The sequence below is a fragment of the Ailuropoda melanoleuca genome, chromosome 4 (assembly GCF_002007445.2).
Source record: "Ailuropoda melanoleuca isolate Jingjing chromosome 4, ASM200744v2, whole genome shotgun sequence".
Classification (NCBI taxonomy): domain Eukaryota; kingdom Metazoa; phylum Chordata; class Mammalia; order Carnivora; family Ursidae; genus Ailuropoda; species Ailuropoda melanoleuca.
Window position 1 is genome coordinate 13,879,114 of NC_048221.1, and position 27,715 is coordinate 13,906,828.

At 49.0% G+C, this 27,715-nt stretch overlaps 1 protein-coding gene across 1 annotated transcript in view; it reads right to left on the minus strand.

The window, feature by feature from the left end:
* SUGP2 (SURP and G-patch domain containing 2) overlaps positions 1 to 27,715 on the minus strand; it is a 34,893-nt gene that overhangs the window by 3,137 nt on the left and 4,041 nt on the right. Inside the window, 8 exon segments of the mRNA XM_034658103.1 lie at positions 498 to 634; positions 4,008 to 4,069; positions 5,873 to 6,384; positions 10,648 to 10,759; positions 11,810 to 12,015; positions 12,017 to 12,295; positions 21,095 to 21,215; positions 24,632 to 26,236. Coding sequence (XP_034513994.1) covers positions 498 to 634; positions 4,008 to 4,069; positions 5,873 to 6,384; positions 10,648 to 10,759; positions 11,810 to 12,015; positions 12,017 to 12,295; positions 21,095 to 21,215; positions 24,632 to 26,236 — 3,034 coding nt within the window.

The window sequence follows — 27,715 nt, forward strand, 5'->3', positions numbered from 1 at the left end:
GTGCTCAGAAGCCTGATCACAGCAGAAAGCCTCCCCCAGCAGGTGGGAAGCTCAGTTTAAATGAAATGCCTGCTGGATGTTAACGGGGCCTAACAAACTCTGGGCCATGGTCTCCCACCCTGCCTAGCTGGCTTATGGGTTCCCGGAAAAGGGAAAGTGGTTTTTATCTGACTACCTAGAATTACCATTCAGCTTTGATGACAGTAAGGAAATGTGTCTGAAGCGCCAGGGGCCAAGAAGCCATCTAAATTGTCTGTGCGAGTGCAGCAAGGAGCCTGTATGCACACCTGCATATATAAATGATCTGCTTCTCCCCTCATCTGAAGACTCCCTTTGTCAGGGAAAAAAAACCCTGCAAGCTTTAAGCCATGTTTACCATGAGGGGAGCCAAGAAATCAGGCGGCAGATCAAAGAACTCAGGACCAGAATCCCAAAGCACGTTTCTCCCCAGACACGCTGTCCATCCCCACCCCTGGCCCCAAGCGCCTGCTGCGTACACGCTGACGGGCTCCCTGATGCCCTTCCCACAGGAGCCCAGGCCGTGGCCCTCCTTCCAGCCCATCTTCTGCAGCATCTGGAATCCCAGGTTCTTGTCAGTCAGCTTCTGCTGGGTGAAGTCGAAGTCCTTGGGTTTCTGAGGAGACAGAAGAGTATGGCAAGTGGTCTGCAGCAAAGCTCCTGGAGCAAAGCTCCGCCCATGCTGCACCTGACACGTCCAGCACCGCCCCCCCCGCCACTGTCTCTGATTCCAGACACTGGGATGAAGTCATGGGCTGTTTCCCAGTTCCCAACATTCCCTGGGTGAGTTGGAGCTTCTAAAAGTGGGGAGTAAAGAGATGCCCCACAGAACCAAGCCAGACCAGCCTCTCAGGCCCCAGTGTGACCGCTCCCACTGTGGTGCTAAAACTATGAGGAAAACCCCTGGAAGAGCTGGGGGTTCCTGGGGCCAAGGGGTTAGCAGGAAGAGCCCTAAGCGGTGGTGACCTGTGATGACCAGAGGGTACCCCCCAGGCTGGGGGTAACCAGGGCACAGGCTTGAGGCAGGAAGGCCCCTAGTGTGCAAGAGTCAGAAGGGAGGCAAGGCTGATGCAAGGGTGAGGCAGGAGGGGGCTGAACAGGCCATGAACCTACTGTAGAGAGAGACTGTGTGGAAAACTGTCTCGCAGGGTCCTCCCTACTCCCCCACTCCGTTTTGAATACTCTCTGTGGACTTCTAGAACTCTGAGTAGTGACCCCATCCTGGAAGCCTCTCTGGCCACCCTTAGACATTGCTCAGCAAACCTGAATGACTTGTCTGTCTGCCCAGCTGCTCCTTCTGAGGTCTGGGAGCTCCCCAAGGGCAGAGACTGGGTTTTACTGGGACTCTGGGGTCCATGTCTAGCACAAAGCAGACCTCGCTGAGAGGCGGTACAGCTGGGAAGAATGGGGCTTGAGAAAGACTCCACAGGTACAGGAGCAAGAAGCCCTGGAGAAGATGTGGGCTCCAGAGCCGGCTGTGGGAAGAGAGGTTAAAAGGCTCAGGGAGCCTCTGGAGAAAGAGCCTGCCCAGTGAGAGCAGAAAATATTTCCATTTATGGGGTGCCTGCGTGGCTCAGTGAAGCGTCTGTCTTCAGCTCAGGTCAGGACCCTAGGGTTATGTGACTGAGCCCCACATCGGGCTCTCTGCTCCACAGGGAGCCTGCTTCTCCCTCTCCCTCTGCCTGCTGCTTCCCCTGCTTATGCACGCGTGCTCTCTCTGCCAAATAAATAAATAAAATCTTTAAAAAAGAAAATCTTGGGGCGCCTGGGTGGCACAGCGGTTAAGCGTCTGCCTTCGGCTCAGGGCGTGATCCCGGCGTTATGGGTTCGAGCCCCACATCAGGCTCCTCTGCTATGAGCCTGCTTCTTCCTCTCCCACTCCCCCTGCTTGTGTTCCCTCTCTCGCTAGCTGTCTCTCTCTCTGCCAAATAAATAAATAAAATCTTAAAAAAAAAAAGAAAATCTTTCCACTTACTCATGAATATTCATAAGTACCCGCTGTCCCTACCACCTGAGCCTATTTTTAAAAGACATTTACTAAACACTGAGGACAGCCTGGGTAGGCTGAGAAGGCTGCATGTACTTCTGGGGAGAGGGCTCCTCCATCCTGGTCAAGGCAGCTGATGCTGGGGCTAATGGTGAGGGTCTGAGGTTCTGAGCAGGAAGTGTGGGAGGGGAAAAGGGTGGGGAAGGCAAGGGAGAGGCGGGCCAAAGGTCCCCAAGGGCATATCCGCACCCCTTGGGGAAAGTTGCTCAGCTGGAGAAAGCTGGGAGCTCGCGGCCTGCAGTCACCCCCTGGAGAGACTGGAGCTTGCAGGACACGGCTGCACAGCTGGTGAACATGCACTTAGTTTCACTCGTAAGGCACCTCTGAACCACAGGGTAGGCGAGACTGCCCCATGTCACAGATGTACAAATGGAGACTCGGGAATTACATGCCAAGATTACGTGGCCAGGCTGAGCCTCAGCTCACCCAGACCACCAGTCGGGCCGCCAGGTGCCAGCACAAATTCAAACTGGGCACATCAGTTAGGACCATGAGCTTTAGGCCCAGAAAAGTCCCTCCTCCCTGCTGTAACTGGGGTTACACCAACACCTCTTCCGGCCGCTGAGACCGACAGTGCACTCAAACAGGTGTCTACCACTACCACACAGGCTTTCCTCACCACCCCACACCAGCAGAGACCTCACCTGGCTCCCGGCTCACCTCCCTGACCTCTAAGGACCTGGGATGTCCCCACATATGTCCTAGGTGACTTCGCCCAGCCTTATCTGCCCCCACATGTCCACCTAGCTGTCTGGAGTGCACTCCATCTCCCTGATGACCTGCCCCCCCCCCCAAGGGGCTCACCATTTCAGTCAGTGGCAGCTCCATCCTGCTAACTGCCCGGGAAGACAACCGTGGAGGTGTCCTGGACTCTGGACTTTGGCTATTCCACACACAATCCATTGGCAAGTCCCACCGACAGCATCTTCACCCTCCCGGCCCCCGGCTCTCCCAGCCTCCCCGCCAACAGGCTGCTCTCAGCACAGTAGCCACAGCGGCCATGTCTTCCCTCCAAACTACCACCACGGGTCCCCGAGGGCCTCCCCCAGAGAAGGAGCCTCGTCTGTCTACAGGCCCTATGACCTGGGGCCTCACCACCTTTATTTCCTCACCTTCCCACCCCTATCTGGGTGCCACAAAAGGCTACCTGTTGACACAAGACCACCCTGGGGTCTCTCCCTGAATAAATGACACCTCCAACCCCACATTATTCCCCATTTCCCTTCGACCTGCTTCTCCGCACCCACGGCATGCAGGCCACAAGAGTCTCACACATTCCTGTCACTGTTGGCCCTGCCTGCTGCTGCCATCAAGTGGGCAGACAGGGCCTGGCACACAGGCGTCTGCCAGTTAATGCACATGTGTGTGCACACACCCAGCCACACACCGCCTTGGCTTACTAGCAGTTAGAGTGCTCTTTAACCATGATGACAGTCCACCAAATCTGAACTTCAAGGGCCAGGACATTACTTTGCTCATCTCTACCAACACATGCGTGCATCAGGCCTCGCCTATTTATTAAATAAACAATTACTACCCTCCTGTGCTTCAGGCAACGCACAACAGTTTCAGAAAATTCCTGAGACGGGGCGCCTGGGTGGCACAGCGGTTAAGCGTCTGCCTTCGGCTCAGGGCGTGATCCCGGCGTTACGGGATCGAAGCCCCACGTCAGGCTCCTCTGCTGGGAGCCTGCTTCTTCCTCTCCCACTCCCCCTGCTTGTGTCCCCTCTCACTGACTGTCTCTATCTCTGTCAAATAAATAAATAAAATCTTTAAAAAAAAAAAAAAAAAAAAGAAAATTCCTGAGAAAGAGGCTGTTTGTTATGCTTTGTATACTGTGCCGGTCTGAAGTACGAGTATACCTTAGTTACGAGCCAATGTCCTTTAAAACTCTGACAATTCCAACTGACTACGTCATGCATGAGAAGTCAGTCATGCTCACCTTCTTTTTGGACACCGGACGACCCCGAGGTCTGTCGTAGGCGATGCGAACTGGTTCATGAACTGGAAGACACAAGAAACGTATCTGTACACATACACATACTTTTTCCAAATTGCTCAGAAGACGAGAGGGCTGCAGTTCAGGCTCACAGCCCTTCTGCTGACAGAAGGTAGCCACCAGCTCGCCAGGGCGCCTCTCAGGAATCACGGGCCCCACAAACACAGAGGCGGGAACACGCAGGCCCAACTGAGGGCTGCTTAACGGGGAAGAGTCTACGTGAACGTATGACTTCCCATGTGTACGACAAAGGGCTCAATGCATGGATCATTTTCCATGACTGCAAGAACACGTTTTGTTTCAACAAACCATTTGCAATCTCCTGCTCTCCTAGTGTCTCTGCAACTGTTCCACTGATAGGGTTAAAATCCACATACAGTATAAAACCACCACGCTTCTCATACAGAGTGCTGAATCACATTATATTCTTATTTTTGATGAAGCAGAGATCAACAGGGCTGGGCTTTTTTCTTTCAACCACCCAAGGAACCGAGAGCTTCCAAAATAGAAAGAGCTCCACTTTTCCCCCATGAGGGACATGAGGCATTTGGAGAGGCTGCCACCATCAGCAGAAAGTTCTGAAGGACATCCGAACTGGGTAGAACAGCTGGGAAACGGTGGTACCACCAAGGTTTCCAAACACGAACCACAGGACTGTTCCGTTAACTGACCTGATGCTCCTGGGGGTGAGTGCGACAGTGTCAACAATGTAGAGCACAAAGGTGAGACAAGATGGGGCACCGTTTGCCACGACCTTGCAGGAAGGTATGGCGGCATGAAGCACAGCCCAGGCCTGGCTTTGTGGAGACCCCTGGAGGGGTGGGAGACACGAGGAATAACCTGGGCCATGGCTGGTCCATCAAAAGGCTGCACATGATGCCATTCTGCCTACTGACAGTCTAGAAAAGGCAGAACCACAAGGCCAGAAAATGGGAAGGGGACCTCAGAGAGAGACAGGCATTTCCGGAGAAAGGCTCCAGCTCCACCGTACTGGAGGAGTTCATGCCTGTTTACAATTGCCAAAACTCCTCAAACTGTCCCCTTAAAAAGGACGCGTGTTACTGCTGTTAAACGGCACTTTAAGAACCTTAACCCTCCCGACAGAAGAGCAGGAGATGACCTCCCATGGCCCAGGCAGCAAAGCACAGAGCACAGGGCTCCCACTAACCACTGTCCAAGACCAGCCCCACCTGTGTCCTCCTTCCTCATCATCGCTAAGCAGGCATCACTGCCCTGGGCCTTCCAGGGGCTCAGAAGGCTGGGTACTCCCCAGGGTCACGGGCAGGAAACAGCAGAGATGACCAAGGCCCATGCCCTTCACAGCCAGGGCTCCTCCACTGGACTGTGAGCAGTAACGGAAACACCACGCATATCTGCTGCTAATACACCCTGCTGACTGACCCGGCAGCGCGTGCTCAGGCCACCGACCTTGCACCAGCTGGCAACGTGAGCTCCGCAGGAACACTGGAAATGGTATGCAAAACCACCACAATTATTTTAGGTTAAAGACACAAGACCAAAGAACCTCATGTTCTGTTGGCCCTGGAGGGATTTGGGGGAGGTAACGTACAGGTTGGCAGGTGTCATCAGAGGCGGGAAGGGTGACAGGGAGGCGGGAAGGGACAGGGACTGGCTGGTCATCTTGTGGCTAAGCCTGGGCTAAGGGCCAGTAAATTCTTCCACACAGTCAGTTGATATGACCTGGTCTCCACAACTTTTCCTGGTCCACAACTGAGCAGCACACTTCCTCCTTAGGTGCTAAACACAAGCCCATGCTAGGGAAGCCACGACGATGGCCTAGCACTCACCTTTGGGCTCCTGGATGAGACACAGCCTCTTGGGAGCTGGAATCATGCCGACCTTCAAGGACTTGCTGCTGACCCTCTTCCGGGGGAAGCAGGCCCCCGAGGCAGCCTGTGACAGGGCAGGTGCACCAGCCGGGCCATCTTCAGCCGCCTCGCTCGGGAGGCCATCGGTGGGGGGGTTGCCCTCAGACTTGGCAGCCCCTCCCGCTGACCTGGAGGCCCCTCTAGGAGTGGAGGTCTCTTCGCCGCCCTCCTCATCCTCATCCTCATCCTCCTCGTCCTCGTCATCCTCCTCAGGCATCACATCTGGGCTTTCCAGCTCAGCCTCGTGCTGAGGGAGCTCATCTTCAAACTCTCCTTCCCCTTCCATGGGATCAAGGGGGCTTTCCTGAGAATCAGCGCTCTCACCGGCGTGGAGGTTCGGGGGAGATGATGTAAAACAAATTGATGGGCATAGTTCAAATACTTTCTTTCGATAGAATTTGAAGGCTGAACTATTTTGGTCATGGAGAAACCTGGGACAAGGATGAAAGACACTGGTTAATCAGAGAGTCCTCTGAACGTTCATATTTACTCAGTTGTCCGGAAGAGATCTGACAAAGCTGGCTGTGGGATCGAGGAACAAATAACCCGACCTCTTCCTACCAACTGTGCTTGACGGTGCAGCTTCACAGCGGGACGGGGATGGACGAGGGGCAGCAGCAATTTAACAAAGGAGCCAGAATGTAAGGGGCCTCGCTGCTTTCAGGGGAGGGAGGTGGAGGAACAGGTGTGCAGGAATGACCAAGGAACGTGCTGGAAAAAGCTCCAACACTGCAGCCAAGGATCCAACCTGGCCCTCTCCTCATCCCCTTCTAGTCTGTCGCCAGCCACTCTGGGACTCCCGTGCACTCACTGTGACTGCCAGGTTCCTCTCACAACTGTAAGGTACGGGACAGAGGAAGGCGCGTCACTTCTGCCCTTCATTCTACAGTGAGGCTGAGTTAACGCGGTGGCAATACCGCCTCTCTGAACCTCAGAGTCCCACAGCCACCTTGACTCAGCGCTGCGGCTGGTGTGAGAAACTGAAATCATGCACGAAGACACAAAATACATTTGGAACCAAGGAAAGAAGCCCTTGCTCTTGGCTAGAACAACTCAACCTCATAACGATGTCAATTCTTCCCTAACTAAAATATTAACACATAAACCTATCTCAATAAATGCATCATTTTTTTCTGGATTTGAACATGATTCTAGCTTTCATGGAGAAAAATAAATATGTAAGGGTATCTGGGAGAACTCTGAACAAAATCAGTGAAGGGTTCTGGCCTTACCAGGTATTACAAGGTGTATGAAGCCTCTATAGCTGCAACAGTGCGGTACCAGTCCTTGGACACACGGATAGAAACACCAAGACAAAGGCCAGAAACACTGGTATCTGATGAAGTCAGGTGTAGAGATTGCTTAAAAAAAAAAAAAAAAAAATCCACCACACACAACAAAATACAAAAAACAAACAAACAAAAAACCTATTTATTTAAGTAATCTCTACACCCAATGTGGGGCTTGAACTCATAACCCCAAGATCAAGAGTTGCATGCCCTTCCGACTGAGCTGGTCAGGCACCCCAAAAATAAAAATCTTTATAAAAAGGGCAAAGATTAAGAACCTGAGCCCTCCAAAAGACAGCTACAGAATGAGAAAACAAGTCAGAGACCAGGAGAAAATATCTGCAAATCATACATCTGATAAAGGACTCCTACAAAGAACGCATAACAAACCCTCAAAATTGATTAATAAGTAAAGAAACGACCAAATCAAAAGATCCAAATGGACACTGAAGTATGGAAAGCACACAAGCACACCTGAAGACACAGCACCGTTAGTCCTTGGAGAAACGAGAACCACAGTGCAGCAACGCCTCCCTGCCCTCGAAGGCTAAACGTGAGACAGCTGCCACGGGCAAAGCCAGTGCTGGCGAGGATGGGAACCGCAACTCTCCTCCAGGCTGCTAAAAATGCGAAATGGTGCTACCACTTAGAAAGGCAGCTTGGGGGGCGCCTGGGTGGCACAGCGGTTAAGCATCTGCCTTCGGCTCAGGGCGTGATCCCGGCGTTATGGGATCGAGCCCCACGTCAGGCTCCTCCACTGTGAGCCTGCTTCTTCCTCTCCCACTCCCCCTGCTTGTGTTCCCTCTCTCGCTGGCTGTCTCTGTCAAATAAATAAATAAAATCTTTAAAAAAAAAAAAAGAAAGGCAGCTTGGCAGTTTCTTCAAGAGTTAACCGTGGACCCACCACGGAGCCAGCCCTTCCTCTCCTTAGTATTTACTGGAAAGAAAAAAGACCTTCTACGCAACTGCTCACGGCAGCTTTATCTATAATCGTCCCAGACTGAAAGCATCTCAATGCCATCCACAGGTGACGGGGAAACAACTGGTCCAGCCACACAGTGGATACACTCAGCAGCAAAGAGGAATGAACTGGGGATACATGCAACAAACACAGATGAATCCGAGTAATTGTGCTGAGTAAAGGGCTCAGACAAAAAGCGAGAACAAGCGCATTTACACAAAATTATAAAAAATGCAAACTATTAACAACAAAGCTTTTTTAAAGGGCAAACCTTTTTTTAAGAGACAAAGGAACAGTTCACAGGAAAATAAAAGATACTTAAGTTTATGAAAAGATATTCAATTTGACTCATTAAAAAAAATGGAAACTAAAATCTCACCACGGAAATGAGAAATTTCTCATGAATCCTACTGGCTCTAAGGCATGCCAAAAGGTGAGGGGTGGGGACAGGGACTCTGGACACTCCTTTGGGAATGGCCCTCAGGGTGCGGAATTTCCATTATCTAACAAAATTATGTTCGCAATGACCTTGGACCCCACAGCCCCCTCTGGAAGATACATGAAGATTCTCTCCACAAAACTGTTCGTGAGGCTACTGAAGGGGCTGTAAGAACAGCGTGAATGCCAATGGTTGGGGAGTGATCCTGGTGTGGTTGCACGTGGAGAACAATAGTGGACAAGAGAACGAGAGGACAGGTGGGACAGGCACAGGCAACTTCTGGATAGGTTGTGAAGGGAAAAAAGCAAGGTGCAAATGACATATAGCAAGTTGCATGTAAGAAAAAAGGTGGAAATGGTAGAAGAACAAAGGGAGAAATGCACACACCCGCTAGAAGTGAGAGAAATGGTTTCCTGTTGATGAGTGGAGGGGATTCCCACGCAGAGACTTCTCTGAGTTTACCTTTTAAAATTTTTACTTTAGAACCATGCAAATGCTGAACTTATTTTTAAAATTAAAAAGGATAGAAAAAAATAGCCCTAAAACTGAAATCTCTGGAGAAACAAATGAACCTGACTATATGTCAAATCGATGACATAACCACACACAAAAACGGAATTAACTCAAACAACTACTGAGCACGTTAGAGGTATAATTTTTCTAAAGGAAAAGAAACACAAAGTCACCTTGACCTTTATTAAATACGTGTGCTGTTGGATGCAGTCATTCTCAAACCACCCTATGAGCACTGGGCTGGGGGACAGAGTGAATCACTCCACCTAATGTGGCTGCACAGTGGGGGACTCTGTGTGGGGAGGGAGGGACAGCACCTTCTAAGGAACACTGCCCAAAAAGGCTGTCAGAAACGGTGACGAATAAACCCAAACCACAGCAGTGCCAGGTGCCCAGGGTAATGCAGAATTCTCATTTGGGGAACAAAAAAAACAACAAAAAACCCATAACCGATGACATGCTCCTGACTGCCCTTAGCGGAGCTGTCCCCTTCACCAGGTCTAGCCCAACTCTGAGGCGTCCTAGGCCCAGCTGGCCCCAAGGTCACCAGGCCTGAAAAAGGCAGAACTGGGCTGAGCCCTCAAGAAGCCATCAGTGCTCCACAAGGCTGGCCCGGGTCTCACAGGAAGCAGAAGGCACGCCCAGTGTACAGCCTACTTACTCCAGGTCCCCAACAAGCTGGAAGAGCGCGCTGGGTCCCCACTGGCTGCCAGAAATGCTCTCGGAGACGTGTAGTTTTCAACCATAGTCTTGATTAGACTAAGGCCTGGCTCTCCAGCACGGTAGGAGCAGGGCAAAGGTCCACAGTTCCCAGTTAACGGGAGGATACAATTCACACAGCATGGAAACCCCACCTGGGTTAAGGCTCGGGACCATGAACACGGGGCTCCCAAGGAGTCTCCCCCGAAGGAGGTTCACCCTCGACCCACAGGGCGGAACAGGCTCCTGGTTCTGTCACCTGCAGGCTGTGCGGCATTGAGTGGCCACCCCATCTGAGGAATGGCAAGGGTAACAGCACCCCCTCCTGGCAAAAGGATGCCAGGCCACTGTTACCTGGAAGTGCTTGCCGCCCGCAGCTGGGCCAGGACCCATCCATCACTGCCCGGAGCACTGGTGTGACCAGGGACAGTGCCCTGCCCTCCTCCTCCCCCTACCCCACACCACTCGGCCTCTGCACGAGTTCTGGGGAACCTATTAGCCTCTCTACCTGGGTGCCCTCTCTCCCTTCCCCTGGTCAAAGCCCACGTGACCTTCAAACACAGCTTAAACTTCCCTCCAAGGGAGGTTTTTTCTGATGCCCCAGATGAGGGTAGCACCGCCCAACCCCCTAAGCGGACGCTCCTCCCTCACAGCCCTGAGCTTGGCAGAAGTGAAGCCATGACTTCTCGGGTGCCTCCTGGGGCAGAAGTGTGTCTGCTGGGCCATCCCTTGGCCTCTCAGGACACTCGTGGGGTAAACACACTCAAATTCAAAGGGCACGACGGCTACATACCACAAGTCAGGGTTGTCGGTGCTGTTTTCTATGCTGAACTGTTCAATCTCTGGTCCCACCTGAGCAACAAATCTGGCCAGTTTCTCTGCAGTCTCCATGGTCTTCGTGTCAACTACAAAACAAAGCGACTGTCACATGTCAGTTCCGAGCTGCTGCTTCCAATTTCAACTTTGGGGGGGTGGTTATGGAGCCTAATTATAAAGACAGCCCCTCGTGTCCCCTCAACTGCATCCTTGCCCTTTGCCATGGGACTCCGCAGCTCTATCCAGCAGAGGTAGATTCTCTTCTCTCCCCCCCAAACTGGGGCTGGCCCTGGGACTCTGCTGACAGAAGATGGCATCAGTGTGGAACCTGGGCTTCAGAGGCCTTGAGCACCTCCACTACCCTCCTGGAGGCCCAAACCTGACAATCAGGTGAACAAATCCGCGCTGGTTGCTAGGGGCGACAGGCATGTGGCCCAGACATCCCTGTTACCTCAGCCGATGGCTCCACACAACCAGCTGCCGCCCACAAACAGACGTGTGGGCCCAGCCCTGTTCAGCAGACTCGGAGCACCGGATACCCCATTTGAAGCCACAGTTTAGAATAGCTCGTTACAGAGCAATAGCTAGAGAATGTAGCAGTTGTGTAGATTTTCTTCCCCTCTGCATTCCCACGTAGTGCTAAGTGGAAGTACTGGTCAGGGGCAGGCCTGTTACAGAGAAAAAGTAACGGCCAGGAGAAACAGAAGAAACTGCAGGTCAGCTAACCCTGAGGAAGGAAACCGAGACCTTGGGAAAGAAGGAGAAGACACAAGGGCAGCCCTACGGAAGGTAAAGAGGGGCAAGAAGAGAGTGAGAAATGGATCAAGGCGCTCAAAGCCCGAAGCATGCGCCCACAGAACAACCGGGTGGCCAGGAGGAAGACCTTGCAGGGGAGCACGGTGAGTCAGCTCTACCCTCCAGACAGGAGGAAGACCTACAGAACTCAAGGGCCAGCCCCTCTAGGAAACAAGAGGAGAGTGCCTCCATGTGCACCTGTCCTGGCCAGGTCCCAGTTGCTTCTGCCTGCTGCACAAACTGCTCAGACCACCCAGGTCTCCCACCCCCGACCCTGAGAGACACCTGGAGATTGGAGAGTCGGGGCTGGGGCCCAGGAGAGGGGGATGGGAGTGAGCACCCACCGTCAGCAGATGGGCAGGGAGAGGAGGTTTGAGGGGCTTCAGAGACTTCCACTCCTGCTGGCTTGGGGGATGGGCCCGAGGCTTCTGGGCTGGGGTCCCCAGGAGAGGGTCCGGCTGGGTCAGGTGGGCAGTCCTTGGCAGTATCATTTCCATCTGGCTGGGACAGCTTTCCCTGCAATGAACCTGGAGCCTGCCGGCCATGGTGTCAGCCTGGTGCCTGAGGAGAGGAGGGTCTGGGTCCCAGTGGTTGCTCTCCTCACCTTCCAGCCCCGGAGCCCTTGGGTGCGGAGCAGCCCCCGCCGTCGGCCTGGGAGGAGCCTCTTCTTGAGGCTCCGGATCGCCCGAGCATACAGCATGGCGCGGACCGCACACTCGGCCGCTGTCGGCTTTTGATCCGCTCCCGGCAAGGTGTGGCTCATCCGCTGCACTTCCGCCAGCTTCAGTTTGTAGTATTTGTACTCCAGACTGCTGTCATCAGACAAGAACCTGTATGACAAAACACGCACAGAAGGACCTCGGTCAGAACACCACCACGTACCAAATCGTTGCTACAATCACACTGCTGCACACCCTTTCTAAGCGGCAGCCCCCTGCCGTCTGAGAGGCTCTGCTCCACCGACGACGCAGGTCCCCGTCCTGCCCTAACTGCAGGGCCACGGGAGCTCTGACCCAGCACCAGTCCGTTCCTCCTTGGGTTTCACCATCCCCAGCGATCAAGGTGCTCACAACTCCTGGTAGCCTCGCAACACAGTCACTCTGGAGCCACAGAGACACTGCCACTCTGTCGCATGTGGATGCCATTTTTGGGAGGTGACACCCTTCAAAGGGTTCAGTGAGGCTGGGTACTCAGAGACCCTTGCTTCAACTGCACCACGGAGGTAAGAGCGCCATGGCTGCGAAGTCATGTGCCAGGGTCATGAGGAGAACAGTACAGAGGCGCCGGGGTGGCTCAGTCGGTTAACTGTCCGCCTTTGGCTTGGGTCCTGATCCCGGGGTCCTGGGATCGAGCCCCACGTCGGGCTCCCTGCTCAGCTGGGAGGCTGCTTCTCCCTCTCCCTCTGCCTGCTGCTCCCCCTGCCTTGTGCGCACTCCGCCAACTCAATCAATAAAATCTTAAAAAAAAAAAAAAAAAAAAAAGAACAATACAGGAAAGAGAAAGAGGTTGAGTCCCAAGTACTGACATAGAAAGCCATCCAGGATGTGGGCAGAGAAGACAGCAAGCTGCAGAAGAACACCAACATCGATACGGACCACACGAATCTGCTTTGTGTACACAGGTCCGCGTGCATTTGCTTTTCTCACATAGGTCGAAAGAATATAAAGCAAACTTAATTATCTCTGGGGAATGGACAGTAAGGGGCATGGAGGGGAACTTATACACTCTTTACTTTGTTTTCCACTTCGTTAGCACCATCTTTATCTCTATTAATCCTACCCTTCTAGGGCTGGACTTTTCTTGCCATTTCCTCGTGGCCTCATGTGGTGAATGCTTACATTCTCTTCCTTCCTTCCTTTCCTTCCTTCCCTCCCTCCCTCCCTCTCTTTCTCCCTTCCTCTTTCTTTCTCTCTCTCTTTTTCTTTCTTTCTTTTCTTTATTTTTTTCTTTCTTTCTTTCTTTCTCTCTCTCTCTCTCTCTCTCTCTTTCTTCCTCCCTCCCTCCCTTTCTTTTTAAGGTTGATTTTTTTTTTTTAAGATTTTATTTATTTATTTGACAGAGACAGCCAGCGAGAGAGGGAACACAAGCAGGGGGAGTGGGAGAGGAAGTAGCAGGCTCACAGCGGAGGAGCCTGATGCGGGGCTCGATTCCATAACGCCGGGATCATGCCCTGAGCCGAAGGCAGACACTTAACCGCTGTGCCACCCAGGCGCCCCTAAGGTTGATTTTATTTATTTATTTGAGACACAGTGAGAGAGAGCATGAGCGGGAGGTGGGGGAGGGAGAGGGAGAAGGGAGCCTGAGCAGGGAGCCTGATGCAGGGCTCAATTCCAGGACCCTGAGATCATGACCTGAGCCGAAGGCAGACGCTTAACTGACTGAGCCACCAGGCACCCTGACATTCACTCTGTTTCTGACAAATGTGTCCCATGTTGCACTTTCCTCTATGTACGACTGCAGCTGCATTCGGTGTGCAGAGCGCCCCCTTCCTTCTGAAGAGTTTCTGATGTCGGCGGTCATTCCCCTACACTCAAAAGTTATTTAGAAGCAAGTTTTATTTTGGTTGTTGCTACTTTTGACTTTTATGCATTGTGTAATGTGGCCCATGTGACTTTCCTTTCCTGGGATGTGCTGAGAGTTTCTCTGTGACCTCACGCATAACAGGAGTTCGTGAATGTTCAATTTTAGTTTGTGTTCAAGAAGAATGAATACTGTTTGGTGGGTAGGGCAACATTTCAGGTGGCCTTCAGACTGCTTGACATTAAGAGGTCACTTACTAGGTGAGGTTCCCGATCACCAATGACAGAAACCCCCTGGATGCCAGCTGGCTGCGTGAAGCAGGGTGCTGGTAGCGCTGTGCGACGTGGACAGTCCCTGGTGGGCAGCGCCATTTGAAGCTCTCGCTGCTGCTATCTGCACAGTTAAGGTCCGGCTGGTTCTGAGGAAACAGGCTGCAGGCCGGCTCCATCACGGCCCCAGACACTCTGCTGGGCCAACAGCAGCATCCTGCCAGATGGCACCCTCACAAGCAAGCGTTCCCACATAAAGGAACACTGATTGAGACGGTCTGGTTCTCCTGGTAAATGCAGCCCCAGCAAGGGTACTCCTCACCCAGGGCAGAAAGCAGAGTCAGCACTCAGGGGACCCAGAGCCCCAGGATACAAGCCCCTTTTCCCTGGACAGTTCTGATGCCAAGTGCAGTCTGAGGATGTCAGTCACAAATCCACCTCCCCAAGTTCTAGGGGAACATAACATTAAGAGCACACAACATTCCCAAGCCAGCCTGCTGGGTTCAAATCCCAGCATAGCCACTTATTAGCCATGAGATTTACTGAACTTTTCTGTGCCTCAGTTCCTCTATCTGTAAGAGGGAGAGACAGTAATAATAAACTACTTCACGTTTTTGTGAGGCTTGAGTTACACACTTTTCATTGTAAGAAAAATGCTTTCAATACTGTGTGACATTCATAAACTGCTCAACAAACATTAGCACATCATCTTTACCTATTTATGCCCGTTCACTGTGTTCTAAATATTCTCTTACTTGGATGACATCTCCCCGTTTCAGAGAATTATATTCAAGCCTCCTGCCATGATATAGATAGATCAATTCCTCTTATTATTTCTAAGTGTTGTTTATTTATTTACACAGCTCAAAACTATATAGTTCAGGCATCAAGATTCCCAACTACTGGGGTGCCTGGGTGGCTCAGTCAGCTAAGCGTCTGACTCTTGGTTTCGGCTCAGGTCTTGGTCTCAGGGTTGTTGAGTTCGAGACCTGCGTTGGGCTCCACACTAGGCGTGGACGCTGCTACTTAAAAGAAGAAAAAAAAAAAAGAAAAAAAAAGAAAAGAAAAAAGAAAGAAGATTCCCAACTGTTGTAGCTACCTGATGACTGTCCCTGGTCAGTAGCCTATTTTGCCTCCTTTTATGTTTTTCTCTGGTTTGTCTGAAATGACCTTTACATACCTCTTTTATTTTTGATAGCATCTGCTTGGTTTGTCATTTTCCGTTTCCCCCCCCCACTCTCTGTGTTTTACTTATCTCTGAGAGGAAGCAATAGCTGGTACTTTTAAACCCAAGTCCCTGGTAAAGGTGGTGCCATTGTACTCTTGTTTCCTATTTGCCCTCCTTTTTAATTTTTTTCCCTTTCTTGCTTTTCATTGGGATGAATACATTTTCTTTTTGGCTTCACCCTCTACAGTAGTGTGGAAGTTATAAATCCCATTTCTTTGTCTTTACTGGCTAATCAATATACACTTAAACTATTATTTTCTATGTTCAGAATTAGTCACTAGCTATATCCTTTTTTTTGAGGGGGGGGTCAGAGGGAGACTGGGAGAGAGAGAGCACACAAGCAAGGGGAGCAGCAGGCAGAGGGAGAGGCAGGCTCCCCACTGAGCAAGGAGCCTGAAGCGGGACTTGATCCCAGGACCCTGGGATCATGACCTGAGCCGAAGGCAGATGCTCTAACTGACTGAGCCATGCAGGCATCCTTATATCCTCACTTGTTCAGCAAGACGAGAACCTTAGTACCCACCTCTTTCCTGCTACTCACCACCTTACATATCTAGATTATCCAGGGTTTTAGGGTCCGTTCCCTCCCCTCACACCCCCGCACCCCCCTCCTGCACCCCGACAAGCATCAATTATTAAGATCTTGTATTTGCTTTGAGGCCCTTGGACAATCCTGCTGGGGCGAGCCAAGAGGGATTCGTGCCCACCTGCTTTTTCCCTAGTCTGTAAACATGTGGACATGGGGGGCTGTCCCTGGAGAGCATGGTCCAGCAAGGGTCAGGGCCATCCCACTCCGAAGGGACAACTTAGAAGATTCTTTCAGCTCTGCATCTTGTACCCTTGGGACCATTCTATGGACCTGCTGCTTTGCACTCTCTCTCATAGAGAATGGAGGAAGCCTTGCCAACTGGTACTCCAAACAAGGAATGAGAGTTGCAGTGGGTGTCTGCACTACTGTTATTTTAGCGCATCGGAAGGGGCAGGCCGCCTCAGTGACAGGCAATGGCCAGTTCTGTTCACAAGGCCCGGCTGTGAACAAAGCAGTGTTTGCTCCTCCTTGTAGGGAGGTGGAAATCTCACATCTATGCTGTACCTTGAAGGGTGGAGATAATGCAAAGCCTTCTTACATGTATACTAAGGTCTGAACTTTTCATTCGTTAACCAATAAAAGAACCTAACACAGCACAAGAGCCTAGCAAGAAGGTGGTCTTCTGATGAGCGACTGAGAGGAGAGCGAGCTAAATCCTCACTTACCTTCATAGGGTATCAACAGTGATGACCGAACTGGATAGATCAAGAGCAACATAGGCTTATCGTCAAGAGATAACTGTTAAAAGTAGCTTAAAATACCAAAAGAGACTGACTCCAAGGAGTAGAACTGGCATGGAAACTGGTTAAAGCAGAAACGTTTTGCTTTTCTTAATTCAACTGGTATTTCTGATAAACTACATACATGTACTCCTTTAAGAATTCTAATGTACAGGGACGCCTGGGTGGCTCAGTTGATTAAGCATCTGCCTTCGGCTAAGATCATGATTCCAGAGTCCTGGGATTGAGTCCTGTATCGGGCTCCATGCTCACCGGGGAGCCTACTTCTCCCTCTGCCTGCTGCTCCCCCCGCTTGTGCTCTGACAAATAAATAAATATAATCTTAAAAAAAAAAAAAGAATTCTAATGTATACACCAAAGCCTTAAGCTTACTAGTTTCTTATCATTCTTTCTTGGCACCACATCTTCTCCTCTGATAGTCACTGGTAATTCCTTCTGAAGGAGTTTTCAGGGAGTCAAGTCTGAGTCCAGCTCCCTAATCTGTTCTTCAACTGGGTCTATTCTATCAGCCAACCACTGAGACTTTTATTTCAACAATCAGACTTTTCGTTTCCAAGATCTTTAACAGGTTCTCTTCAAAAACAAAAAGCTCCTGTTTTGTGGATACACCACCTAAAGACTGTTAATTACACACACAGATTTTTAGACTAATTCTTTATCTTATAGTAACTCTGTCTTCTCAGGTGTTGGCTCTATTTGTTGAGTTTGGTGACTCTCCTTCATGTTGTTGATTTTCCTCAAATATTTTATTTCTAATTCAATGCTTATTTCTGATTTTGTACTCCACCTCCCAAATATACAACTCTGGTCCTGTCTGTTACCACTGGTCATCAGTGATCGTGAGCCTGGTGGGCATGATGCAGAGGTCCATGTCCCCAGTCTTCTCGGGGCCCCCTCTCCTTCCAGCCCAATCACCTGGAAATTGCCCCTGGGCCTTCCAAGTCTGGAGAGTACCTTACCCAAGAGGGTTTGGTCTCTGCTTTCACCTGTCAATCGGAGGCTATCTAGCTTCCTTCCTTCCTTCAGCATGCACACTGATTGAGAGTAAGAGACTAGATTAGAATCTCAGCTGTCTTACTAGCTTTGCACTCTTACGTAAGACGCCTCTTTGAGCCTCAAGCTTCCTATCTGTAAAATAAGGATGACAACATAGCTGCCTCACAAGGTTTATGAGGATTCAGTCAGCTAGTGGTTAAATCAGAAAAGCGCCAAGAATAGCACCAAATGCAGAGAAAGCAAAAGCGTTTGATAATAAAGTTTTCAATAAATTATGGTGGAACAATTTGCTTATTGGGCTGTGTTTTTTTTTTTTTTTAAACTTTTAGGTTATATGCCCACCTTATTCTAAACATGAAAATAATCCAAATGAGTCTGAGAATTCTGTAAAAATAAAGCCTTATAAGTTCCAGCCCTCGCCCCTGGTAAATCATGCTGGTTAGGACCAGAACTCTAGTACTGTTACATGGAAATTTATGCCTTTCAAGCATTTTTAGCAATCATGACAGCAAGAATACCGAGTCCAGTATGGGTACAATACTGATTACACAAGACCTGAATAGACACTTAAAAAGAAGAACTACAACTAGACGTACTATGAGGAAACATATAACCTTTGTTAATTAACAAAGGAATACGAGGTAAAACATCACACTATGAAATTGTCTTTAAGTCAAAACACAGTTGAGGGGGGCCCTGGGTGGCTCAGTCGTTAAGCGTCTGCCTTTGGCTCAGGGCGCAATCCCAGAGTCTTGGGATCGAGCCCCTTGTCGGGCTCCCTGCTCCACTGGGAGCCTGCTTCTTCCTCCCCCACTCCCCCTGCTTGTGTTCCCGCTCTCGCTGGCTGTTTTTCTCTCTGCCAAATAAATAAATAAAATCTTTAAAAAAAAAACAAAAACAAAACACAGGTGAGGGCATGGCATGCTTACAGAGGGGCAGCAGGTGTCAACTGCGACAGATAACCCATGGAAAGTAACCTGATGATAAAGATCGATGGCTACCACCAGGGGCAACTCCTGCCCCCAGTGGGCGGTGTCTGGGATGGAGGACTCTACGGGCATCCAGAGTAAGAGGGAAGGCCAAGGATGCTGCTAAATATCCTGCAAAGCCCAGGACAGTCCCCGCCAGAGGATTATCCAGTCTCAAAGGTCAATCATGCTGCAGCTGAGAAAAAACGACAGAGATCAAAGGCCTCTAAAGTTAACTTTCTCTTTAACCCAGCAATTTCACTCCTGGATATTACCCTAATCGACTGCCAGAAATGTAGACAGAAATAAACGGAAAACATTGTTCATCATAACAGTATTTACAATGAGGAAAAATTGGAAGACTCTAAGAACTCATCAATGGGCAATGTTTGAGTATCTTAGGGTACCTGTGCAAGATGGAAGAGTGTGCAACCACTGTTAACAGGGACAGTGATGTTAGGTTTGAAATACAGGACACACTGAGAGGGAGAAGTGGCGGAGCTCTGAGTGACAGTAGCTTTATCTTATTACTTTTTTCTATTTTTTTTTTTAAAGATTTTATTTATTTATTTGACAGAAATAGAGACAGCCAGCGAGAGAGGGAACACAAGCAGGGGGAGTGGGAGAGGAAGAAGCAGGCTCATAGAGGAGGAGCCTGACGTGGGGCTCGATCCCATAACGCCGGGATCACTCCCTGAGCCGAAGGCAGACGCTTAACCGCTGTGCCACCCAGGCGCCCCATTTTTTTCTATTTTTGCAAAAGACACATGCCACTTTAATGATGTAAAAAAAAAATTAGGGGCGCCTGGGTGTCTCAGCTGGTTGAGTATCTGACTCTTGGTTTTGGCTCAGGTCATGATCTCGGGGTCCTGGGATTGAGCCCTGTGTTGAGCCTTGCGCTCAGTGCAGAATCTGCTGGAAATTGTCTCCTTCTCCCTTTATTCCTCCCCTGCTCACATGCTCTCTCTCAAATAAATAAAATCTTTAAAAATAAATAAATAAATACATATTTACACAAAAAGAGTATGAACATTTTCCACTTGCAGCAATCTACAGATAATCCTAAACACAAAAAAACAGGATGCACTAAGCCATTCACTGAAGCAGTTTGAAACAGTATACAATCGAAATCATTCTGAAAGTCTAACCAGAGAGGGATGGCTAATTAAACTCTGGCCACGTCCTTTATGGACTAATAAACACAGCTCTCTGAAAATGTTTATGAAAAATAAGGAATATAAACATTTTCCTGTGTTATCTAAAATAAGCAGGAAAAATAAATACATAAACCCCAAAAGAGCAGGATATATTATATTATAATAAAATCACAGCTACGTTGGGGCGCCTGGCACAGCGGTTAAGCTTCTGCCTTTGGCTCAGGGCGTGATCCCAGCGTTATGGGATAGAGCCCCACATCAGGCTCCTCCGCTATGAGCCTGCTTCTTCCTCTCCCACTCCCCCTGCTTGTGTTCCTTCTCTCGCTGGCTGTCTCTATCTCTGTCAAATAAATAAATAAAATCTTAAAAAAAAAAATCACAGCTACGTTAAACAAAACCCCAAATAGCCGACAGTGAGCAGAAAAGACTGGAAGCAAAATCAAAACTGTCAGTAGATGCTGATGGGCACACTGGGAGGGCTTCCCCCTACTTTCTGTTGTTCTTGACTTCCTCTATTAAGTGCTGTATTTATGCTGAAAACTTTATTTTTTAAGATTTTATTTATTTGACAGAGAGAGAGAGGAAGAGGGGGAGGGAGGGAGAAGAAGAGAGAGAGAGCAAGAGCGTACAAGCAGGGGGAGTAGCAGGGGGAGAGGGAGAAGCAGACTCCCACTGAGCAGGGAGCCCAATGTGGGCTCGATCCCAGAACCCTGGGATCATGACCCGAGCCAAAGGCAGATGTTTAACCAAATGAGCCACACAGGCACCCTTGAAAACTTTAAAAAGTTGTTCCATCCACGTGAAGAGGCACTAAGGCAAAAGGAGAAGAGAGTTTAACAAACAGGAGCAGTTAGTCATGAACAACTGCTGTGACACATCCCTTATCTTCATGTGCTCTTTGCATGCACCTCTCACCTCATCCTTAAGCCAGCACAGAGGCCTGAGGCGCTCCTGGCCCAGACAAGAGAAAGCCACATGGCAGGGCGGCAGCAGGGCTGGGGCTTGAATATAGATGAACCCGACCCTCTCTCATGCTCTTCCCACTGGCTAGCACCACTCCTCAAAATAGATACCTCGCCCCCTGCGTTGGACACCATCAAGACACAAATTTTGCCATGTGTTCTATGGAAGGGATTCGGAGGGCCAACATTTAAAGACCTACCAGTAAGCAGGGTCCTCCTTGAGAAGAGCTCTCTCTTTGGGAGATAGGCTGCCTCCGACAACACGAGTGACTAGCTGGTCGATGGTGTCCACCACCTTGTGATCTGCTCGCTGGGGGACCGCTGGAACACACAAAAGGGCTTTTCTGAGAAACACACGGGAACACACGGGGTCTGGGACAACCAGGACAGAGTCAGAGGCTTAGGATGGAACCTAAGCAGGCACCGGTGACCAAAATCCTCATTCAAGAGAAATCAGCATTGAAAAGAGGAGAGCAGCATGGTATTCTAAAAACCGATACCTGAGATATTCTCCCAAAACACAGAACAGCATAGCCATTAGAAGAGAAAGTCACAAGCTTACAATGACTGTACAGAGCAACATATGCATATATTCTACAGAAGGAATTGATATGTAGCAATTCTATTCTGCTTGTCAGGTATCGCTTAACTGGAATGCTCATGTTAAGGGAAAAACATAAAGCTATATAAAATGCGACTAGGTAAAAAATACATTAAAAAAGATATCTAGGTTATGATTCCCAATATGAAGGAGGAAAGAAAAGATACATAAATATAGACACATAGAAAAAAAAGAAAGAACTATACCAGAATGTTAATAGATATTATCTATGGGTAGATTTACCAGAGACTTCATTTTCTTTGTGCTTTTCTATAAAAAATAAATATGCGTGTTTTATAATCAGAAAACAAATGTACAAATTTGCAAGGAAAAATTCCCTAATCAAAAACAGTCAGTGTCCCTAAGATAGGCGTTCACAGAATATATTTGCTGAATGTATGAAAAGAACATTTCTTAAAGTGTAAATTCCTTCAATATGAGGTGTGTGTTTTTTGGTTTTGGGGGTTTTTTTTGTTTTGTTTTTTTGTTTTTTTTAAGTAGGGTCCAGGCCCAGTGTGGAGCCCAACAGGGGTATGAACTCAGGACCCTGAGATCAAGACCTCAGCTGAGATAAAAAGTCAGATGTTTAACTGACTTAGCCACCCCGGTGCCCCTCCTTAATGAGTTTCAACTTACAACGCTACTGGCAACACAGAAGAACATCTGGCCCTCAATTAATAAGACTGTTTCCTTTTCTGATATTTGCTAGTTTTAATTACACAGAATGGTCTGTTTGTTTAGTCATTCGATAAAAACCACTCCTGAACTGGAGAGGTTTTCCAGTTTGTTCTGTGGAGTAACTGCACCATCCTGTCCTTGCTTATGTCTGAACTGCAGCTTTGAGCTTATTTTAAACATCAGAGTGAGCTCTTTACACCGGCTAAATGGATTCTTCAATTGTCATGCTACTGCAACTATTTCCCCTTTGAAATTGCTTCTTTTCCTTTCCTTTTTTGTTATTGGCTCTCATCTTACAGAATTGCTAGTTTTACACTTTACCAAAGAATAAAAGGTTCAAAGCCGGAAGCTTTGAAAAACAATGCAATTTGTGGATCACTGCCACTACCTCTCAAGAAGATAACCGTAAGCAAGCGTCCCAGCTTTGGCCCCACAATCCTCCTCCCCGACCATATTCTATAGAGGGGAACTTAAAAATAAAAAAATAACAATAGTTGGGGCGCCTGGGTGGCTCAGTTGGTTAAGCGACTGCCTTCGGCTCGGGTCATGATCCCCGAATCCCAGGATCAAGTCTGGCATCAGGCTCCCTGCTCAACGGGGAGTTTGCTTCTCCCTCTCCTCCCCCCTCTCATGTGCTCTCTCTGCCATTCCCTCTCTCAAATAAATAAATAAAATCTTAAAAAAAAATAACAATAGTAATCAAAACATTCAACTGAAGATGCCATCTCCACAATTCTAACAGCAAGGGAAGCAGTGGCGGGGCAGTACCCACGAGATGTGGGCGCTGGTGCCATCTACCTGCTGTCCAGACAGCCCAGGCTTGCAGATGTCAACCACAAGGGAACCCGGCTCTGCTCAGCCTCAGAGGCCTCTAGTAAAAGGCAGCATGAGTCCCACATCAAGGGAAGGGTGAGGTAATTTATGTTAGGTCAGTATCATGATGCAGCAAATGCCGTAGAAACACAGAAAAAGGCCTTTGATGATCCTGTAAAAGAACAGACTGTAGTGTTTTCAGTACAGCAAGACTGTTGCTGCGGGTGCACCTGCGTAGCAACAAAACCAGAAAATAGTGGGGGGCAACTTTAAGTTAATGCGTGTTTTTTTCCTCCTTCAAACAAAGTTCTTCAGTATCATCATTACACTGACTTTCCACTCCCTCATTATGAGGGGTATGGGGAGGAGGGGTCCTGCTTCAGCCTGGAGCCCACTTCTGGAAGGCTCCCTCTCCAGGAGTAGGTGTGGCTGCCCATCGATGATGGGACCTACCCAGCGCCTGACATTGTCAGGGCTCCATAAGGGTGTCGAGGAGTAAAGAGATTCAGGGACGAACAAGGTTTTCCCACTTGGCTGGGGCAATGGAAGCTGAAAGGGGGTGGGGGGGAGTGCTTTCTTGCTGGTCACATGGGCCACCACATATGCTCATGACCTCTGGGATGTCTGGGCTAGGAGAGCATTCATCCTAGGTATTAAGAGGGAGAGAGAAGGGACAGACACCAAACAACTAAATGCTTATATTACTTTTTTTTTTTTTTTAATACATATTACGTCCTTCTTGGCCCTTCTGGAACCTCCCCAAAGCTGACTCGCTAACTGCAGGTTACCATATAAACCTAACTGATCTATCGACTTTAGCCATTCTAGAATAGTGAGTGAGTAGAAAGTGCTTCTACTACCTGGGCTGACATGGCTAATCTCTTGCTGGTCCCTCAACAGAGCTCAAACATGGTCTCCCGGACTCCCCTGGGCTAGGGTCTCTTCCATCCGCTTAATCCTGGCACAGGAGGAGCTGGCTTTTGTGACTTTTTTTTTTTTTTAAAGATTTTATTTATTTATTTGACATAGACAGCCAGCGAGAGAGGGAACACAAGCAGGGGGAGTGGGAGAGGAAGAAGCAGGCTTCCAGCAGAGGAGCCTGATGTGGGGCTCGATCCCATAACGCCGGGATCACGCCCTGAGCCGGAGGCAGACGCTTAACGACTGCGCTACCCAGGCGCCCCTGGCTTTTATGACTTCTGTCCCTTAGGAGCCTAGGGACTCCCCAGAGACAGTGCCCAATGTTTACTTTCCCCTCTACTAATACCTTGGTGGGGGGGATGCTGTAACGAGGGCTTCTTAACCTTGGCTGCAGGATAGTACAAACCACCCAGAAAGCACAAGCAGAATTGTGTACAAATATATGTGCATTTTTCCTGGCAAGGGCCACAGCTTTTGATCAGATTCCCAAAGGAGTCTGTGACCCAGAAATGTCTAAGGACTTCTGTGCTGGACAGAAGATTCCTAAAATATGCTTACAGAATGAATGCACACTGGCCAGTATGAGTTTTCTACTGAAACTCTGATGTTTCCAGTTGGCTAAAAAACTTCTGTGCAAAAATCTCAAAGAAAATAAGAAACATTACAAGAAAACATGAAAAACAAACTAATCACAACAAATAGGAACTTTCGGTGCTTTCCTTACCATCACTCAGACCACTTGGAGTCTTGGCCTGAATTTCAGGTTTGGTGGGAGGAACCATTTTCTCCTCCTCTTGGGTTGGCTCGGGTTCGGCTTTCTTGACTTGGAGTGGACACCCACTGCTGACCAGCCAGGCCTTCAGGTGATCGATGTATTCCCTCCCAAACAGAGTCGAGTCCTCGAAATTTGGAAATGCGGCAGGAGAGGGAGCTATATCTTGGAGGCCCACGGCTTCTAAGATTTTCTCCTGCCGGAAAGAAGAAGCCAAGGAGAAAGTCTGTCCCAAAAGGGCTAAAGATTTCCGGCAGAGAGAATTGGTGGTCTCCAGGGCAACGGCCAAGTCCAGGGGGTTACTGAGGGTCTTCATCTTGACGCTCAGCTCGTAGGCATTGCATGCCATGAGCAGGGGTGTGACACTCTTCAGGAGCCGGTCTTGAAGCCTCATTATATACTTGTCAAAGGGCTTTATGATTTCAAAAAAGCAATTTTTGGTCTTCACAGCACCTTTGTCTAAAAGCATGTTTAAAAACTCATTATCAACTCTGGGTGTTTTCAAAGCAGAGTGCTTTAAAAATTTGATAGTAAAAAAGCAAAAATCTCTGTGCTCTGGTTTTAAGGAGCATTTGAATGAAGCGAGCATTTTAGCACAGGTTTCGGTTTCAAGTTCAAAGAGAGTCTGGAAAAGCTGGGAAAATTTAACATCGTCTTTTATGGTGTGGAATCCTGCCCATTTGATTATTTCTATCCCAAATCTTGAAAAAACATCAGACTTATCTATGAGGTCAAAGCTCATCTTTCTTCTGGGGAGCCGAATATCCTTCAGATTGAGCCCCAAAGGGATCTGAGTGGGAAACTGGATATCTTCTGTCCCTGGGTTTGTCCCCAGGGTCACATCAGGACTTGAGGTGGTTTTCTGGATTTGGTTGGTGCCCTGAGTTTTGGGAGTAATACGATTTACAATGGGTACTTTCTTCGTGCTCACACTTCTTAGTGTGACAAGTTTCCCGACTCCCCCTTTAGTTGGAAGCAGGCCCTGAGTCTCTCCCTTTCCTAAAAGGGCCCCTTCCTGGTCAACAATGTTTAGACCTCGGCCTCTGCCCTGGACTTGGGCACTGCCCCTAAGCACAGAGTCTGCTTCCCCTGGACGGTCCACGTCGTAATCCCGACTCTCTTTCTCCAAACACTCTTTCTCAATCAGCCTGGAGGAACCAAAGTCCCCCAGTAGTGCAGAAGGACCAAAATTATACTCCTGTGACCAAGGGGATTCTTGAGAAACGGGGTGGGCAAAGTCTTGTTCCCAAGAGCCACGGAGTGCAAATTTCCAGTCCTGAGAACGGAAATGTCCCAATTTCCGGTGGCCAAAAACCTGGTCTCGGGAATCAGGGTGGGAAAATTCCAGATCCCGGCTACACTCTTTGCGAAAGTAGTTGTCTTCACTTACAGAAGGATTGCTTGATCTGAAGGAAGGTCCTGGAAATACATCACCTCTCAGGCTTTCTCTTCCAGTGTCTCGAGTGTGGGCTACAGAACCAGCCAGAGTATATCTGCTGTCACTAGGGATGTCATCATACATATCTGCTCTGGCTCTTGGGACTGTCCTCAGAAGATCTGAAATAAACGATCCAAACAGGAACACAAAGGTAATTTAGACCAGAGGTTGCAAAATTACAGTCCACACACCACCAGCCAGCAGGGGTCCTTTATTTGCCAGAATGCATTTTAGAAATTTGTATTTGTTTCTAACATTTAAAATGTGTGTGGCTTCACTTAAAAATCTGGATTTACAACCTATAAAAACAGAAGACCTACAACCGCTGGGCCTGCATGTGCCTGGATGCTAGTCCACAGAGGCTGGGCAGTAGTGCCCCTCGCTATTTGTTGGCCTTCCTGCCCAGGCTCTGCAGACATCTGTTTTATAAGCCCTTTTTTAGACTCAGGGAAGGGTGTCTGGTCCCCAAATAACCAGGACTTCTTTACTACAACTGGAACACTTACATATTTCTACTTCTACCACACAGTAGACAGTTTCTCTGGAGGCTGCCTGCCCTCCCTGCCTCTGAGGAGAAAGTGTTAGATCACAGTGCCATGAAGGCAGGAGGCATGTCTGACACTACACCCACCACAGCCAACCACAGCTGAGCATCTGACCCAAAAGTGGCAGAGAAGCTCCCTTGCAAAGGTCCACTGAGCCAACCAATCCTCTGAAAAAACAGAGAAACTAAAACAGATAAGGGAGAACAGAAGCTAAACAAGCCACAGCAAGAGAGGCCACAATGAAAATGAAACAGTATATGTAGAAATGAGAAAAATAGGAACCTAAATTTTCATTTGCTTATTCACACATAAAGAAACTTTGTAAGAAGCCAGGAACATAGGAATAGCGGGCCTCAGGGAGATTCTGCAGAGCAGCTTTCTAACTTTCTAGCTTATGAATCAGAATATTACCTAGTCAAGAAGTCAAATAAAAGGAAGAGAGATGCCAGGAAGTAGTAATGGGCCAAGAGACCACAAGAAGCTAAAGCTTTGTATAAACCCAAATTTATTTGTTCAACAAGTACTTACTGAGCAATTACTGTGTGTGGGCACTGTTCTGGACAGCAGAGTGATATACAGGGAAAGGCGAGAGCAAAATCCCTATTCCCCTGGATTTATCAGTTGAGGGAGCCAAACAATAAACAAAACTCCATCACATGTAAGAAAGTGCCGATAAGAAATATCAAGCAGGCAGGAACACGAAGAGGGAGAGCCATGTTCAGACAGTCTGCTGTCTGTCTGCCCAAGGTGGGCTACTCCGCCAACAATGTCTGCGCCGCAGAGGCCTAGTTTAAGGGGCCAGACCATGCAGTTATGAGGGAGGCCTTCCAGGCAGAGGAAGTATCAGGACAAAGCCCCGAGGTAAGACTAGCAGGGAACAAGTGTAGCTAGAATGGAACAGAGGAACATGGTGCAAAGAGGTAAGAAGGTGACTCCTAAACTCTACTGCACACTGGAGAACTTGGGGATCGCCAGGGATCTTGATTTAATTACTTGGGATGGGGTGTGGCCTGGGCATTAGGGTTTTTAAAGGGTCCCCATGGGGTGCCTAGG